At 44.4% G+C, this 14,945-nt stretch overlaps 1 protein-coding gene across 4 annotated transcripts in view; it reads left to right on the top strand.

Moving 5' to 3' along the window:
- The window catches only part of Adamts9 (ADAM metallopeptidase with thrombospondin type 1 motif 9), a 169,357-nt gene extending 155,834 nt beyond the window's left edge, over positions 1-13,523 (top strand). For all 4 annotated transcript variants that reach the window (XM_036180602.1, XM_036180603.1, XM_036180604.1 and 1 more), the window contains 2 exons: positions 10,855-10,949; positions 13,403-13,523. In XM_036180602.1, coding sequence (XP_036036495.1) covers positions 10,855-10,944 — 90 coding nt within the window. In that variant the 3' untranslated portion in view covers positions 10,945-10,949; positions 13,403-13,523. The remainder of the gene's footprint in view (positions 1-10,854; positions 10,950-13,402) is intronic.
- The last annotated feature ends 1,422 nt before the right edge of the window (positions 13,524-14,945 follow it).

Here is a 14,945-nt window from a genome sequence, read left to right as displayed (position 1 = left end):
AAACACAGAAGACAGCTTATGCTGGAGAGGATGTGGAGAAAGAGGAACTCTCCTCCACTGCTGGTGGGAATGCAAGCTTGTACAGCCACTTTGGAAATCAATATGGCGCTTCCTTAGAAAATTGGGAATCCATCTCCCCCAAGACCCAGCTGTAGCACTCTTGAGCATATACCCAAGGAATGCTCAATCAAACCACAAGGGCATTTGCTCAGCTATGTTCATATCAGCATTGTTTGTAACAGCCAGAACCTGGAAACAACCTAGATGCCCTTCAACTGAAGAATAGATAAAGAAAATATGGTACATATACACAATGGAGTACTACTCAGCAGAGAAAAACAATGACATCATGAGGTTTGCAGGCAAATGGATGGATCTAGAAAAAATCATCCTGAGTGAGGTAACCCAGACTCAGAAGGACAAACATGGTATGTACTCACTCACAGGAGGATACTAGATGTAAAACAAAGATGACTAGACTGCTACACAACTCCAGGGAGGCTACCTAGAAAACAGGACCCTAGGAAAGACACAGGGATCACCCAATGACAGAGAAATGGATGAGATCTACATGAACAACCTGGATGAGAGTGGGAGAAATGAAGGGCAAGGTTTGAGGGAAGGGAGGCTTGGGGGAGCTGGAGATCCCAGCTGGATCAAGAACAGAAAGGGAGAACGAGGAATAACAGACCATGATAAATGAAGACCACATGAGACCAGGAATAGGCAGAGTCCTGGAGAGGTCCCCGGAGGTCCATAGTGATGCATCCTCTGTAGACTGCTGGCAGTGGTCGAGAGAAAGCCTGATCTGACCTAGTCTGGTGATCAGATGGCCAAATACCCTGACGGTCAAGCTGGAACTCTCATCCAGTGCCTGATGGAAGTGGATGCAGAGATCTTCAGCCAGGCCCCAGGTGCAGCTCCGTGTGTCCAGTTGTGGAGAAGGAGGAGGGACTGTGGGAGCATGAATTGTTGAGCCCAGGATTGGAAAAAGCATGGGGACGAAAGGCCAGACGAATGGAAGCACATGAATTGTGAACCAAAGGCTGTGGAGCCCCCAGCTGGATCAGGCCCTCTGGATAAGTGAGACAGTTGAGTGGCTTGAACTGTTTGGGAGGCCCCCAGGCTGTGGGACCTGGACCTGTCCTTAGTGCATGAGCTGGCTGTTTGGAACCTGGGGCTTACACAGGGACACTTTGCTCAGCCTGGAAGGAGGGGACTGGACCTGCCTGTACTGAATCCACCAAGTTTAAATGAATCCCCAGGGGAGTCTTGGCCCTGGAGGGCATGGGAATGGAGGGGAGGGGCTGGAGGAAGGTGGGGGCGGGAGGGGGGAGGACAGGGGAACCCATGGCTGATATGTAAAATTAAAACACAAATATAATTTAAAAAAGGGGGGGGATAGTCTGTCCCCAACTACAGGGGAGCACAATGGGGAATCTTCAGTTTAAGGCCAGCTTGGGCTACCTAGCTAGACCCTGTCTCCAAACACCCAGTTCCACATCTACTGATAAGTAAAGGTGATATGTTGCTTATCTGAAATCCATATTTGACTGGTGTCTGTGTTTTCTCTTGCTAAATTTGGCAATCTTTTTAAGAATGCTGCCTTAGGTTGGAACCAGAAAATGAAGGAGCAAAACCCTAGGATGGGGGAGGTCCCATTCTGACTTTCTCAGGAAAATGTGTTTCCTGACCCCCTTTTAAACTTCTGGAATCCTATCTGCATCTCAAGTCCTCATTTCGCCAGCAGGCTAGTCAGGGATCACAAATCTGAGTCAATGGCCACATTGATTGCTCATGATTTAATCATAAGTATTGCCCTCCCACCGAGAGGAACAGAGATAATTGAAATGGCAGAGTGACCTTTGACTGCACCCTGATATTACAATGTCCTTCCCTACCACTCTCCCGACCCCAGCTCTATAGCGTTTTTTAATAAGAAATAAAATTAGTATGTTTTATTGTGTTCATTTTTTGACATGTGTAATATGTCTCAATGACCAAAATTGAAAATTTTAACTGTTTTAGACATGGTTGAATGAAATCATCTTTGTTTTATTTAGACTATTTCAATACTGAAATTTCAGCCAGAACCTAAAAATAACTAAAGGCTGTGGTGCCATCTTATGGACATGTTGAGTACTGCAAGGATGTTTCCCACCCTCTGAGAATTTTGCTTGAGCTGCCTTGCTCCCTCTCTCCCCCTCCCCCCTTCCTCTTTCTCTCCCTCTTCCTCCCCCTCCTCCTCTCTCCCCTCTCATGTGTACAAGCTGGTTTCCTACCTCCTGGCAGTCTAGAGCAGCGCTGCTGTTTTAGCTTCAGAGCAGCACCCCCTAGGGGTGATCTATGAAAATGCACTCCCAGAACTCTTGTGGCTGGGAAAAAGAACACCTCCCGCCTCCAAGACTCAGGGATCATCACAGAGCAGGAAGTGAAAACATTGTAAGAGCCACAAGGTGTGGACATCTGCAGCAAACGTGTTTGAGTTGCTCTCCGTGAACTCACCATGGCTGTGGCTACATGCACCAGTGGTGCGGGCTAAACCTGGATCTGTAGTGCCACCTAAAGCCAGAGAGGACACCTCACCCCTGGGGACAGAGTTTCTGTGCACTTCCTTGTACACAGTGGAAAGAACCCTGACACCTGCCTTTACCTGAGACAAATCATGCTTGTCATTCAAATGCAGTTCTTTGCTGGCCCCCCATAGATGCCTAAAATCTTAGGAAATACCAAACTCTAAGTATACCAGCTTTCCTCTGTCTGTTCATTCCTCTGATGGCTTCGTTTATAAGTAGGGCACAGTAACAGACGAACTACAGCTTCTAATAAAATAAAAGCAATTAGAACAACATATTATAAACAAAGATGTGTGAATGTGTGCTGTAAGAACACCCTGTGCTTGCCTCATGGTGTGATGATGTCGCATGGGATGCCTACAGGATGAAGTGAATGAGCAAGACCTGTGATGGAGTGTTGGGCCGCCGCGTCAGAGCTCCCTGAGCACAAACCGTGATAGCAGAGCAATTGACGTGATAGTGGGGATGCTCTGGGTTACTAAGGAGCAGGTGTATGTATGCCCTGGGTACATAGGAGAAATGGATGAGTCCCGTGCCAAGTGGGGCAGAGCATGATAGTGAGAAGTTTCATCACATTCAGAGAGGCATGCATTTTAAAACTTAGGAATTTTGTTTTTGAAATTTCTGTGTCATATGTTTAAGCCATGACAGCAAGTAAAAGAAACTGCAGGTACTGGTAGGTACAGGGCTTCCAGAGCTGCTCTTTGTTTGGAAACTTCCATGTTGACTCTGGACCCTCCCAGCTTAAGTGGGACAGCAAGTGAGAAGGAGGGTCAAATTCTCAGGTGTCAGATTGAGAATGTGGGCAAAGAGGTACATGACTGATAGTCCTCTGTTGTGGGTTCTAACAACAGTACAGCCATTGGCTGCGTGGTGAAGGCCCTCCATAGCTGCTGAGAGAAGAGGTGGCCTCCATCCACACTGGAGGTCCCCAGACAGAGTGTGGGTGCTCATCAACATTGTCATTTTGGGATTTTGTGAAATCAGGGCAGACAGACAGCCGTTGATGCCGTGGCATCTTTGCAGAATTACTGTTCATTTGCAAAAGGTAGCTGAGGCTGCCTGCTGGAAGCAAAGACACTGCAGGCTGCAGGTTGAACCTGGGGGAGCTGTCCACACCCCACATTGGACTTGCAGGCCAATGCTTGTTTGGAGGGTCTGATGAAGTCTCATTGTCTCAGCTTAGAGCCCTGCTTAAGGACTAAATGGACAGAAGCAAGACCATGACTCAGAGGTGAGGAATGAGAGAAAATGTCCAAGTTCTGAGCTCGGGTGCCAGGAACATTCTGGTCCCCTAACTCCAAATGTGCCAGGGCATAAAAGGGCTCTTCAGGCCTGTTCAGAGGTCTGCCATTGCCCAGTTCACCATCTTCAGGACTACCTAGGGCCAGGCAGCTGGAAGAGAGCCCACTTCTGGCTGGTTAGAGTTGGTGCTCAGGGTTTTTCCAGCCTTCCTTATGTGCCTGTGGAATTTTAAGGCGCAGGGAGCCTGTTCTCTGGGCCTGTCATCTACCAGGGATTCCTTGTGCTATAGAAAGGATTGTAAATAAAATAGTTGCTTTATAAAGTAATGGAAGTTATGTTGTGTGGAGCAAACAGGCTTTTCCTACCTCTGGATTCCTTTATAACAACTGAGTTAAGAAATGAACATACATGTTTACGCACATGTGTACATGGTATAGTAGAATCTCATGTAGTGCATGGACTGCCCTCCAACTTGTGAAAATCCACTATTCACCAGGCACTTAAAGCATTGCACACACCTGTAAAGTGGAGTTCTGTAGATTCACATTTTCTATTCATATACATTTCAGTCAGTGCGTTTCTATGGAAACCATACAATGTTTATGCATCTATATGTATGTAGTTGTCTGAGGACTGTGTTTGGGGAAAAATATATGTGCTGTGTTTTATAGGAAGTTTCAGAAAAAGTTAATTTGACATGTCATCTTAACCCTAACATTTCATTTTAGGTCCTAAAACTATGTCTTTAATTGTTAATTTCGCCTCCTTTCCTTTCCACTAAAGACAGGCAAATAAACATACTTCCATCAAAGATAGCCCCCCCAAATCTCAGGCTTCAGCTTCCCCAAATCCTACCCACTGAGAAAAATTAAAGACTTAGTGAAAGCTGAGAATACACACTATGCCTAATGAGGCAGTGAGTCATTCAGTTAATTTATATGCAACAGTTGGAGCTATTATTAACAAAATATTTATTTAAAAGAGAATTAGCCTGTAATAAAGAAATAAAAACCAGAGTTTCATTGCATGTCAGTGAGGGCTTCTAGTTTCTTTCTTTTTTTTCTTTTTCCTCTGAAAGAAGCTGTCTCCATGGCAGCCATATTTTTCTTACTGTGTGGTTTTGGGTTTTATTTTGTTTTCAACCTGGCAGCTGCCGGGATGCTGACATTCTAGGACCATCTTCAGCATCATCAGAGGTTAGTGTCATCATAGATAATTTAACTTAGCTCAACTTCTATCTGTTTTGCCTAAATTAGCAGAGTCTCCATGGAGGAGATGGTGTGCCTACTGTGAAGCCAATATCAACTTCATTTTCCTTTCAATTTATGACTGCCCAGGCCTTTTCTATTCAATGAAGGCAAGCTAGGATGGAGGGCCTCACAAAATTACTTTGTAAGGACAGAGAGAAGTAGTCAACAAATTGCTGAGTTCAGTCCCCAGAATCCACATAAAAGTAGTTGGCTGGGTGTAGCAGTACACACAATCCCAGCACTGAGATGGCCGATCCCTGGGCCTCACTGAGATGGGCAGATCCCTGGGCCTCACTGCAAGTCTAGCCTGTTTGTTGAGTGCCAGGCCAGTGAGAGCACCCTGTTTCTGCAAGTATGGAATGATACCCAAGGGTGGCCCCAGGTTCCACACATACACACAAACCATGTGTGTGTTTACCTACATACATGATACACATACAAATGCCTCCATGATAATGATAGCTAATACCTGTTAAGCACACAGGTTAGGAGGAGTCCTGTGCCAATGGATGATATGTGTTTCACTTCAGCAAAATATGAGGACAGACCTGTTTGCCCATTTTACAGATGCTCCGGGAACCCACGGCTTCCAGAACTTCTTTAAAGAGGCCGATCCCAAGCCAGTGCATCAGTAATCCTAAACCCTGCAACCCAGCCAAAGCAAGCAATGCATCAGGAAAGAGGCCCTGCTGGCTACAGACTGCATTCCAGAGCCTGTCCTCTGATGGACTGGGAGAGTCTAGGCTCAGCTTAGTGTTGATGATGCTGAAAATGGTCCTAGCATGTCAGCATCCTGACAGCCACCAGACCTCTGCTTACAGTTCCTGACTGGAGAGCCAGAGGCACCTACATCCAACATCTACTCCCAGACCTAGCTCACCACTCAGGAGCCAGGACCAAATGGGTGGGTGATGGGATTCCTTTCCCATATCAGTCACACCCAAAATCAAATGCATGAAAAAGAGAGAAAACATTTTGTTCTCTCACTTTGTTGTTAAATTGGCAGTATTTTTCTTTCTGGATCTCTCTTCTCAGACTCCTCCTTCCTAAAAAAAAAAAAAAAAAAACTGAGATGACCTATTCTTCCTTCCTTCCTTCCTTCCTTCCTTCCTTCCTTCCTTCCTTCCTTTCTTTTTTGTTTCTCTGTGTAGCTTTGGAGCCTTTCCTAGAACTCACTCTGTAGCCCAGGCTGGCCTCAAACTCACAGCGATCTGCCTGCTTCTGCTTCCCGAGTGCTGAGATTAAAGGCATGTGTCACTACCGCCCAGCTGAGATGACCCATTCTTTGCAAGAAATGTCACAACTGGGCTGTAGGAAGCAGGTCTTCATGACCCTTGCCCTGGCCCTGGGGATGGAGCCCACAGATATGAGGTAAAAGTGTGTTCAGATCGTTATCTCCAGTCATGGAGAAGGTATGGTTTTGTTCAAGGAGGATGAGAGGCATGGCTTACATGGCATGGTCAATACAGAGAGTGGAGTGTGGTACTGCACTGAAGCAGGGGATGTTTTCAAAGTGTGGGAAAGCATTAGCAAAACTAATTAGCAAGACATTTACAGCTCAAAAGAGAATCCAGCTTTGTTTTTCAATCATCCATCTCATCCATTTAATAAATGTGTGATTAGCCTCACTATTAGCCTTACACAGCCCTTGGTCCTAGATGCTTCCAATTTTAGAGAGATGTCATCTTTACATCATGGGGCTTACATTCTAGCATGAAAAAAAAAAAAATGTCAAAGAAATTTATCTAGTTGCAGAGGACTTACAGCAGACAGCTGAGCCAAGGACGTGTCCCAGAGGAAGCTGCGTTCAAACCGAGTTATGATGAGTTTACCAGGATAGGTGGGACAGGTAGAAAAGAACAAAAGAGCATCTCAGCCAACAGAGAATGACATGTGCAAAGGTCCTGTGGAACAAAGTCATGGAATCTCAGAAATGGCAGTGTGGAAAAGAATGGCACAAGACAGATGTGCCTAGGTGGCCCAAGGCTGACTATGTGGGCCTTAGAGCAGAGATGGCAACCCTTTTCAGAAAAGAGCCAGGTAGAAAAGATTTAGGGTTTTCAGCCAAATGACAGGGCTAGGTATATCATATATGTATAATGTATGTTTATTATTATATGAACATTTATACGTGTGTGTGTGTGTGTGTGTGTGTGTGTGTGTGTGTGTGTGTATTGCACAAAAATGCTATTACTGGGGCTGGAGAGGTGGCTCCGTATTAAAAAAGCACTATTGCTCTTCAAGAGTATTCAGGATTCATTCCTAGGATCCACATGGGGGCTTCTCACTATCTCTGACTCCAGTCCCGGGGGATCGTCTGCCCTCTTGTGGCCTCCTTAGTTGCACATACATGCACTCGTGTGTACACACACACACAGACACATACATATACACAGTGTGTACAGACACACACAGACACACAAATCCTTTTTTCAAATGTTACTGGTTGAATTCTAAATATACTAATAACTGAGTAACATTTTAAACACAAATCATCTGAGGGGAGTATGGAATATTGGAGAAGAAACATATTTGGTCTCACTAGTGTTTTCTTTTATCAAGAGTTATGGTAAATATTTGATTGTTGATGCTGATGGGAATGAGGTTTTGTTTCATGTTACTAAATGCCTTTTTTATATAAATAGATATTGCCAAACACTGTTATCTGTTCACAACTATACAATTTTAATTAAGCTTGCTCTTGTTTGCCAGGCATTTATACAATTTTACTAGAGTTTTCTTTTGATGTTTGCTTGTTTAAAAAGTGTGTTGATTTGTTTGTGTGTGTGTACCTGCCTACATGAGCATTACTCGCTAGATGTGTGCAGGTACCCATGAAGGCTCGAAAGTGTCACGTTCCTTAGAGCTGAAGTTAGAGGCAGTGTGAGCTGCTGATGTGGGTGCTAGAAAGCCAAATTTGGGTTCTCTTAAAGAGCAGTAAGCATTCTTAGCTGCTGAACCATCTGTCCAGCACGGTGATATCTGCTTTTCAATTAGTCATTTGCAACTGAAAATTATATGGAAGCTTCTTGTTAAATAACCTAGTTAAATGGATTTTGAAATATGAAAGTCTTTTCTCCTCACATTAAAGTCCAACTCACACTGTTGGGCCTGCAGTTTGTGCTCAGGAAACAGAGTCATTGTGAGTGTGTGCAGAATAGAGATGCACACTGCTTCTTATCCTAACTTGTGATGGCCCAGGAAGCTTCAAACGTTTAACATCACTTGTTCTTTAAGCAATATTACCTTAACATAATGTAGTTGATATATTGTGCACCCCAATAAACTTAACTTAAACATAGAGGTTAGGCAGTGGTAGCACATGCCTTTAATCCTAGCATTCCAGAGGCAGAGATCCATCTGGATCTCTGTGAGTTCAAAGCCACACTGGAAACAGCTAGGCATGGTAACAAGAGCCTTTAATCCCAGGAAGTGATGGCAGGAAGCAGAAAGGTATATAAGGCATGAGGACCAGGAGGAACTAGAGCTGGTTAAGCTTTCAGGCTTTTGAGCAGCAGGTCAGCTGAGATTCATTCTGGATGAGGACTCAGAGGCTTCCAGTCTGAGGAAACAGGATCAGCTGAGGAATTGGCAAGGCAAGGTGGCTGTGGTTTGTTCTGCTTCTCTGATCTTCCAGCATTCACCCCAATACCTGGCTCCAGGTTTGTTTTTATTAATAAGACCTTTTAAGATTCCTGCTACCTCACAGCATAAGTTTTACCTATAAGGGTCATTTTCCTCCAATTTTACCTATCGGGAAGTTTCTTAAGGACTGCTACAGACTTGGCAGCAAAGATGATGTTCAAAGCCTCTAAGGGTCACTTGGAGTGACAGGGAACAGTTTTCATTCTCATCTCTCAAAAAAACTTACTCAAAAAATGGGCTGACACTAAGTTCTTCCATTCCTGTACAATGGGATAAGTCCAGTGTTCGGGCTCAAGGTCTAACAAAACTAATCTCAAAACTGGGTGGTGACATCACATGCGCTGGGCTCCCAGACTGAGAAAAGGGTTGTGAGCTGAGCACCAGGATTCGTCTCTCAGCTTCCTGACGGTGGCTGCAGTGTGACCAGCTGCCACACTCCCCTGCTTCTGTGCCTGTCAGAATGTGTGGGACTGTACTCCCAAACTGCAGCCCCAAACAACCCGTTCCCCTCCCTGCAGCTGCTTTCCTCGGGTGTGTTGTCAGGCCATGAGAAAAGAGACTGACAGCTCAGGCCCTCTGCTCTGGTTCTCTCAGCATCTTGGACACCTTTGCATCTGAGTCTGTTCCACAGAGACGGGGCGCAGACGTCCATTCTAAGTGACCGCAGAATGAGGACTGCCTCCTCGGATAAACAGCTAGATCTGTCGACTCGCCAGGAGCCAAAAAACTACACAATGTGATCTATCTGCCTTGCTCTTAACTGACTGATGACCCGACTCCCATTCTCAGGGCTTGCAAGAACCCCTTCCTCTTGCCAGAGGGGTGATTTTTTTTTTAAGGCCAAGTTATTTCCTCTGTAACTGCTTCTTCAGTTCTTGCTGTTAAACAAAACATATTTAACTCAGAAAGTAAATTATTTTTCTTATTTCACTAACAATTGAGCACATGGAATGTACCTATTCTTGCAATTTTTTCTTGTGAAAAAAAGCATGCCGTGATGACATTCTATCTTAAATTTTCCACATTCTGACCGCTGCTTTCTCGTAAATTGGAAATATTGTGCTAAGAGCGTAGTGTGGAGGTGCCAGTCCATGGTTTATTCCTGAAGCACATCTGTACTGCCGCTGTGTAACAAACACAGTGATTTGTTGCCTGAAATTGATTACAGAACATGCCACATGCCCCTGTCTATTGAAGCAGGGTATTTAAAACCCACTGTCTTCATCTTGTTCTTGATGAATCACAGGGCAATAGCCTGGTGGATTAGTGACTTGTCCCACGGCTGGGACAAAGTATCCAGCAAAAGCAAGTGAGAGGAGGCAGGGTTTGTTCTGGCTCAGTCTGAGGTACATACAGAACCATCATGGTGAGGAAGGTGTGGTCACAGCGATGACAGGGATCACATTGCATCTGGGCTGATTCAGTCTGAGCTCTGAGCCTGTATTTGGAGTGGGTGTTCCCTCCTCTGAAACACATCCAGAATTGTATTTCTAGGTGATTCTAAAATCCAGACGCGTCGACAACGGAGATTCACCATCACAACTGTACTATGAAATGTTATAATCTCGCAGTCCACCTCACACTCTGGAGAGCTGGTTTGTGCTGTTGGGATTCATGGTATGCTGGGCAGCAGCATGAAGCTGGAAACTACTCATTCGTCTTATTACAGCGTGAAAGCAGCTACAGGCTGTCGGTACATAAATGATGCATGCTGGCTGTGCCAAAATTTGATTTCATGCAACTTTCAGGTGTCGAGACACATAGTCTTAGTTTGATTTTTTCTTAACTGTATAGAAAAGTCAAAACTAACAAGGCATGGAGATGTATACCTACAATCCCAAACCCTAGGAGGCTGAGGCCAGCCTGGGGTACATAGCAAAACCCTTGCTTTATCTCAGACAAACCAACAAAAAGGTAAAAAAAAAAAAAAAAAAAAAACACTCCAGAAGCAGGTTGTAGGTGTCTGGACTTGACCCTGTGAGCCTAATCTTCTGGCCTATGCAATTAGACCAGCATGGGTGTGCTGAGTTTATTTCAACACTTATTATGGGTGCAAATATTCATTTCCCTCCAAACCATGGCAAGCCCTCCAAATCACTAACCTCCCAAGTCATCTAAGAGGATACCTGTATTTGCAGGATGGTACCCGGGTTGTTGGGAAATGCGGCGGTTACTGTGGGAAGTGCACTCCATCCTCGGGCACGGGCCTGGAGGTGCGAGTGTCATAACTAAGGTAAGTCTTCCCCCTCCCGCCTCCCCTTTCATTTTACTCTGTAGCCTAATGATGAACAAATATGAGTGAGTGTCCTTCCCTCCAGACAGGGCTACTGTCAAGTATCATGAAGCTGGCCCAATAATAACATTCTTGTTTATCTGTCCTTCTGTGCCTGCGGCCATCTGTCCCTCACCCTTGAACCCAAGGCCTCAGGCCTCATACATTCAGTTCCTCAGTTTTGCTAGTTGAAAACGCTGCCTGCTGGGCCTCACCTCCAGAAGTCTTACTTCCTAAGGTCTCTGGTCTATCCAGAGACCTATAGTTTGAATATTGGGAATTGTGATATAGGGGGCTGAGATAAACACTTCGAGAATATAATAATCACAGTAGTGCTGGTGTTTGTCAGGCTCCACTGTGCTGAGAAACTTACAGGCATGGTTTCATCGAATCCTCACAAGGAAATTATGAGGTAGAGCTCTTGTCTTGTTTTGCAGTAGAGGAAGTTGAGGCTCACAACCATTAGTTTCCTTAAGATCACAGTGACCTTCCCTTGCAGGCCCCCAGTGACAGCTTACGCCAACAGCATTGCTCTCAATGACTACAATGTCACCGATTTTCCACTCACAGTGGGGCCAACAGCTCGGTGTCATCTGAGATCTTGTTGTAAATGCAGATCTTAGCCCCCCCGCCCCATATATACAAGAAATCAGAATCTCTATTCTTATCACAATCCACAGACTTATGCCAACAAGTGCTCCCTCTGCTGGGCAAAAGACTAAACTGCTCACTTTTCATTATCCTGGTGCCTTCAGCTACAGTTTAACCAACCTGTGTGGCTGTCTAACACCTTCCCTGTGACTTCCAGTAGCCTATTCAGTTCCCTCCATAGCTCGTTCCTGTTCCAACACACCAGCTACTGTTTGGCAAATATTTAAGTAAACATCGGTATTGAAAGTATTCTTTCTATGTAATTTTTAGAACAGGCTCTTGCTTATTAACCCAAGCTAGCCTCAAACTTGAGGTCTTTGTGCCTCTGTCTCCCAAGTGCTGGGATTGCAGTTGCACACCACCACATCTGGGCAGAATTGCAATCTTAAATTAGTACTGATGTGTTGCAAAGGGGAAAGGAAATACGTTAACTAACTGAGATGCTCGTGTGCTGGGCCCTCTTCATAGCTGCATAAGGCTCCACAGTGTTGTCCTTCCCCATCGATCAGCAGGGAGCCCCTCATGGGGCTTCTTCTCAGCATGCCATCTTTCCCACACCCAGGCCTTGCTGAGATTACGTCATCATTATAGCTCCTGATTAAACTAAATGCTGTCCACAACCAGTCAGCAAAGTAACTCTCCTCGGGCTGGAGAGATGGCTCAGGAGTTAAGAGCACTGACTGTGTTTCCAGTTGACCTGGGTTCCATTCCCAGCACCCACATGGCAGCTCCATCTGTAACTCCAGTTCAGAAATCTGATACTCCTTTCTGGACACCAAGGGAACCAGGCACACATATGACATCCAGACATACAGGCCAGCAAAGCACACACACACACACACACACACACACACACACACACACACACAACACACACGGGAGCAGGAAGGTGGGGAGATGACTTAGGATCCAAAAAGGGGAGATGAGATGAGGTGGAAGTAGGCAAAACTCAGCAGATATACACTAGAGACCCCTTTTTCATATGCATTTTATATCTGCTTTTCTTGAATACGTTATTTGTCATAAAATATGAGTACATAATGTACAAAATTTACATGTATAAATTTACATGTATGTAAGAAGACTAGAAAGAAATGTCCTAACATTTGGATGTTATCTCAGATGAGATTTCTAGGCACTGAATTTTTTTCTCTTTTATTCTTTTGTAACCATTGTTTTCTTTTTTGTTTTGTTTTGTTTTGTTTTGTTTTTTCGAGACAGGGTTTCTCTTGTGCCTTTCCTGAATCTCATTCTGTAGACCAGGCTGGCCTCGAACTCACAGAGATCCACCTGGCTCTGCCTCCAGAGTGCTGTGGATTAAAGGTGTGCGCCACCACGGCCCAGCTTTTCCTTTCTTTTTAAGTTACGTTCATTTATTTTTGTGTGTATGTGTTGGTGCGTGCACACGCCTCCACATGCCTGTGGGTCTGTGGACAACCCACAGGAATCAGTTCTCGCCTTCCAGCAAGTGCCTTTCCTCACTATGCCGCTTGCTGCTCTCCTTCTGTGGTGGTGGAGGTCAAACCTGGGACCTTACACTCCTAGACAGACCCCCACCACTGAGCTGCATCCCCAGCCCACTTCTGTGTTGCTCAGAGCAATGAAATAAGTAAACAGATAGCCAAATAAGTAAGAGTTCACTTTGTAACCTGGAGAAGACCCTAAGTGACACTTTGTAACTCTGCATGTGAAAGTGCCTACCCACCTGCTCTTGGCTTTCAGCCTTCTCAGGTGTGTAACTCCTGGTTTTGTTCTTCTTTCAGGGGCTCTGAAGAGGAAGCCATTATGGAATGGATGAAGGATAGTAATTCAATACCTCCACCTTAACTTTGGGTGCATCTGTGTGTGTGTGTGCGGACCTGTCTGCTTGTGTGTGTGTGAATGTGTGTGTATATGAGTGTACATATGCATATATATAAATATATATAAATATATATATATACAGGTTGAGCATCCCTTATCCCCAAAATTTAAAGTCTGAAATGCTCCAAGTTCTGAAACCTTTTGAGTGCCAACAGGAGATCTCAAATGGAAAATTTCATGCCATGAAACTTTGTTTCATGCGCAAAATTTGTTGACATACCATACACAATTACATTTCTGTCATATATGAAAAGGTGCATGGGAAACACCAATGAAGTCCCACATTCTTGGGCAAGTATTGCTCTCTACCTGAGTACCCTACTGCTTAAAAGCTATACTAAAACCTCCTAGTAAGCCCCAACGCCACTTAAAAGAAAGAAGCATAAATGAATACCATGTTCAGATTTGAGTCCCATCCCCAAGGTATCTCATTTTGTATATGAGAATATCACCAAGTCTTTGAAATGTCCGACAGACACACTGATGGTCTCAAGCATTTCAGTAAGGGATACTCAACCTGTGGAATACCCTAATGATGTAAAGTTTAATATTTATGTTTGAAATTATTTATTGTGATGTAATATTTTTGTACGTAAAATGATTTTATTGTGACTGCCTGTGCATGACGCCCTCCCTTGCAGTCCGACCGCTGCATTTTACGTACTCTACATTATATGTAGTATATGACAAAGTGACCCTTCATTATCACGGTACACTGTTGTTTACTTTTTACCTGAAAATGTGTTTTACTGTTACATTTTGAGAATTGTAATTTTTTTTAACAATCTAGCTATCATCAAGGTGCTATGTGAGTTGAATAAGGGTATTTTTGGCAATTGTGGGAACGTTTCATTAGCCAATAAGTGAGTTAGCAACATCACAGATTGTACCAACTGCTAATTATCGTATCTATTCCGTTTCATGTGATCTCTGGGAAGAAATATGCTGCCTTGGTGCTAATATTGTATGTTTTTTTAGTGATCTTCAGAGTAAAAAGTAGAAACACAAAAAAGGGAGTAACAGATAGATAATTCATAATGGATAAAATCACTTGGCTAGAGCAAGACCCACTATAACACTTACTTGCAGACATGCCTTTTTTCGATAGTAGCTGGACTCATTTCTTCCTGCTGTTGTTGGTAATATGCTTTACTCTGGTCCATGGTGCCTTGGACTCCTTTCAGTCATTGGGAGGGTCCACCAATAGCTTCCTTTTAGAGAGACACTGGGAAAGGGAGGGTCTCCTGCTGTTTTGTCAAGATCTCCTCAAAGACACCCAAGTTTACCAGCATCAAGACAAAGGATATACAGCAAGATCATGGCCTTAACAACCCTCGGCATACTCATGGCCTTCAACACCCCTAAGCAGACTCGGGAGAACTACAGAAGCAGATTCTGAGCCATGGAGATCGACCACCTTTTACATGAAAACTTTGGCCAATG

Source organism: Onychomys torridus, chromosome 3 (genome assembly GCF_903995425.1).
Source record: "Onychomys torridus chromosome 3, mOncTor1.1, whole genome shotgun sequence".
Taxonomy (NCBI): domain Eukaryota; kingdom Metazoa; phylum Chordata; class Mammalia; order Rodentia; family Cricetidae; genus Onychomys; species Onychomys torridus.
This window is presented reverse-complemented; position numbering and strand designations above follow the sequence as displayed.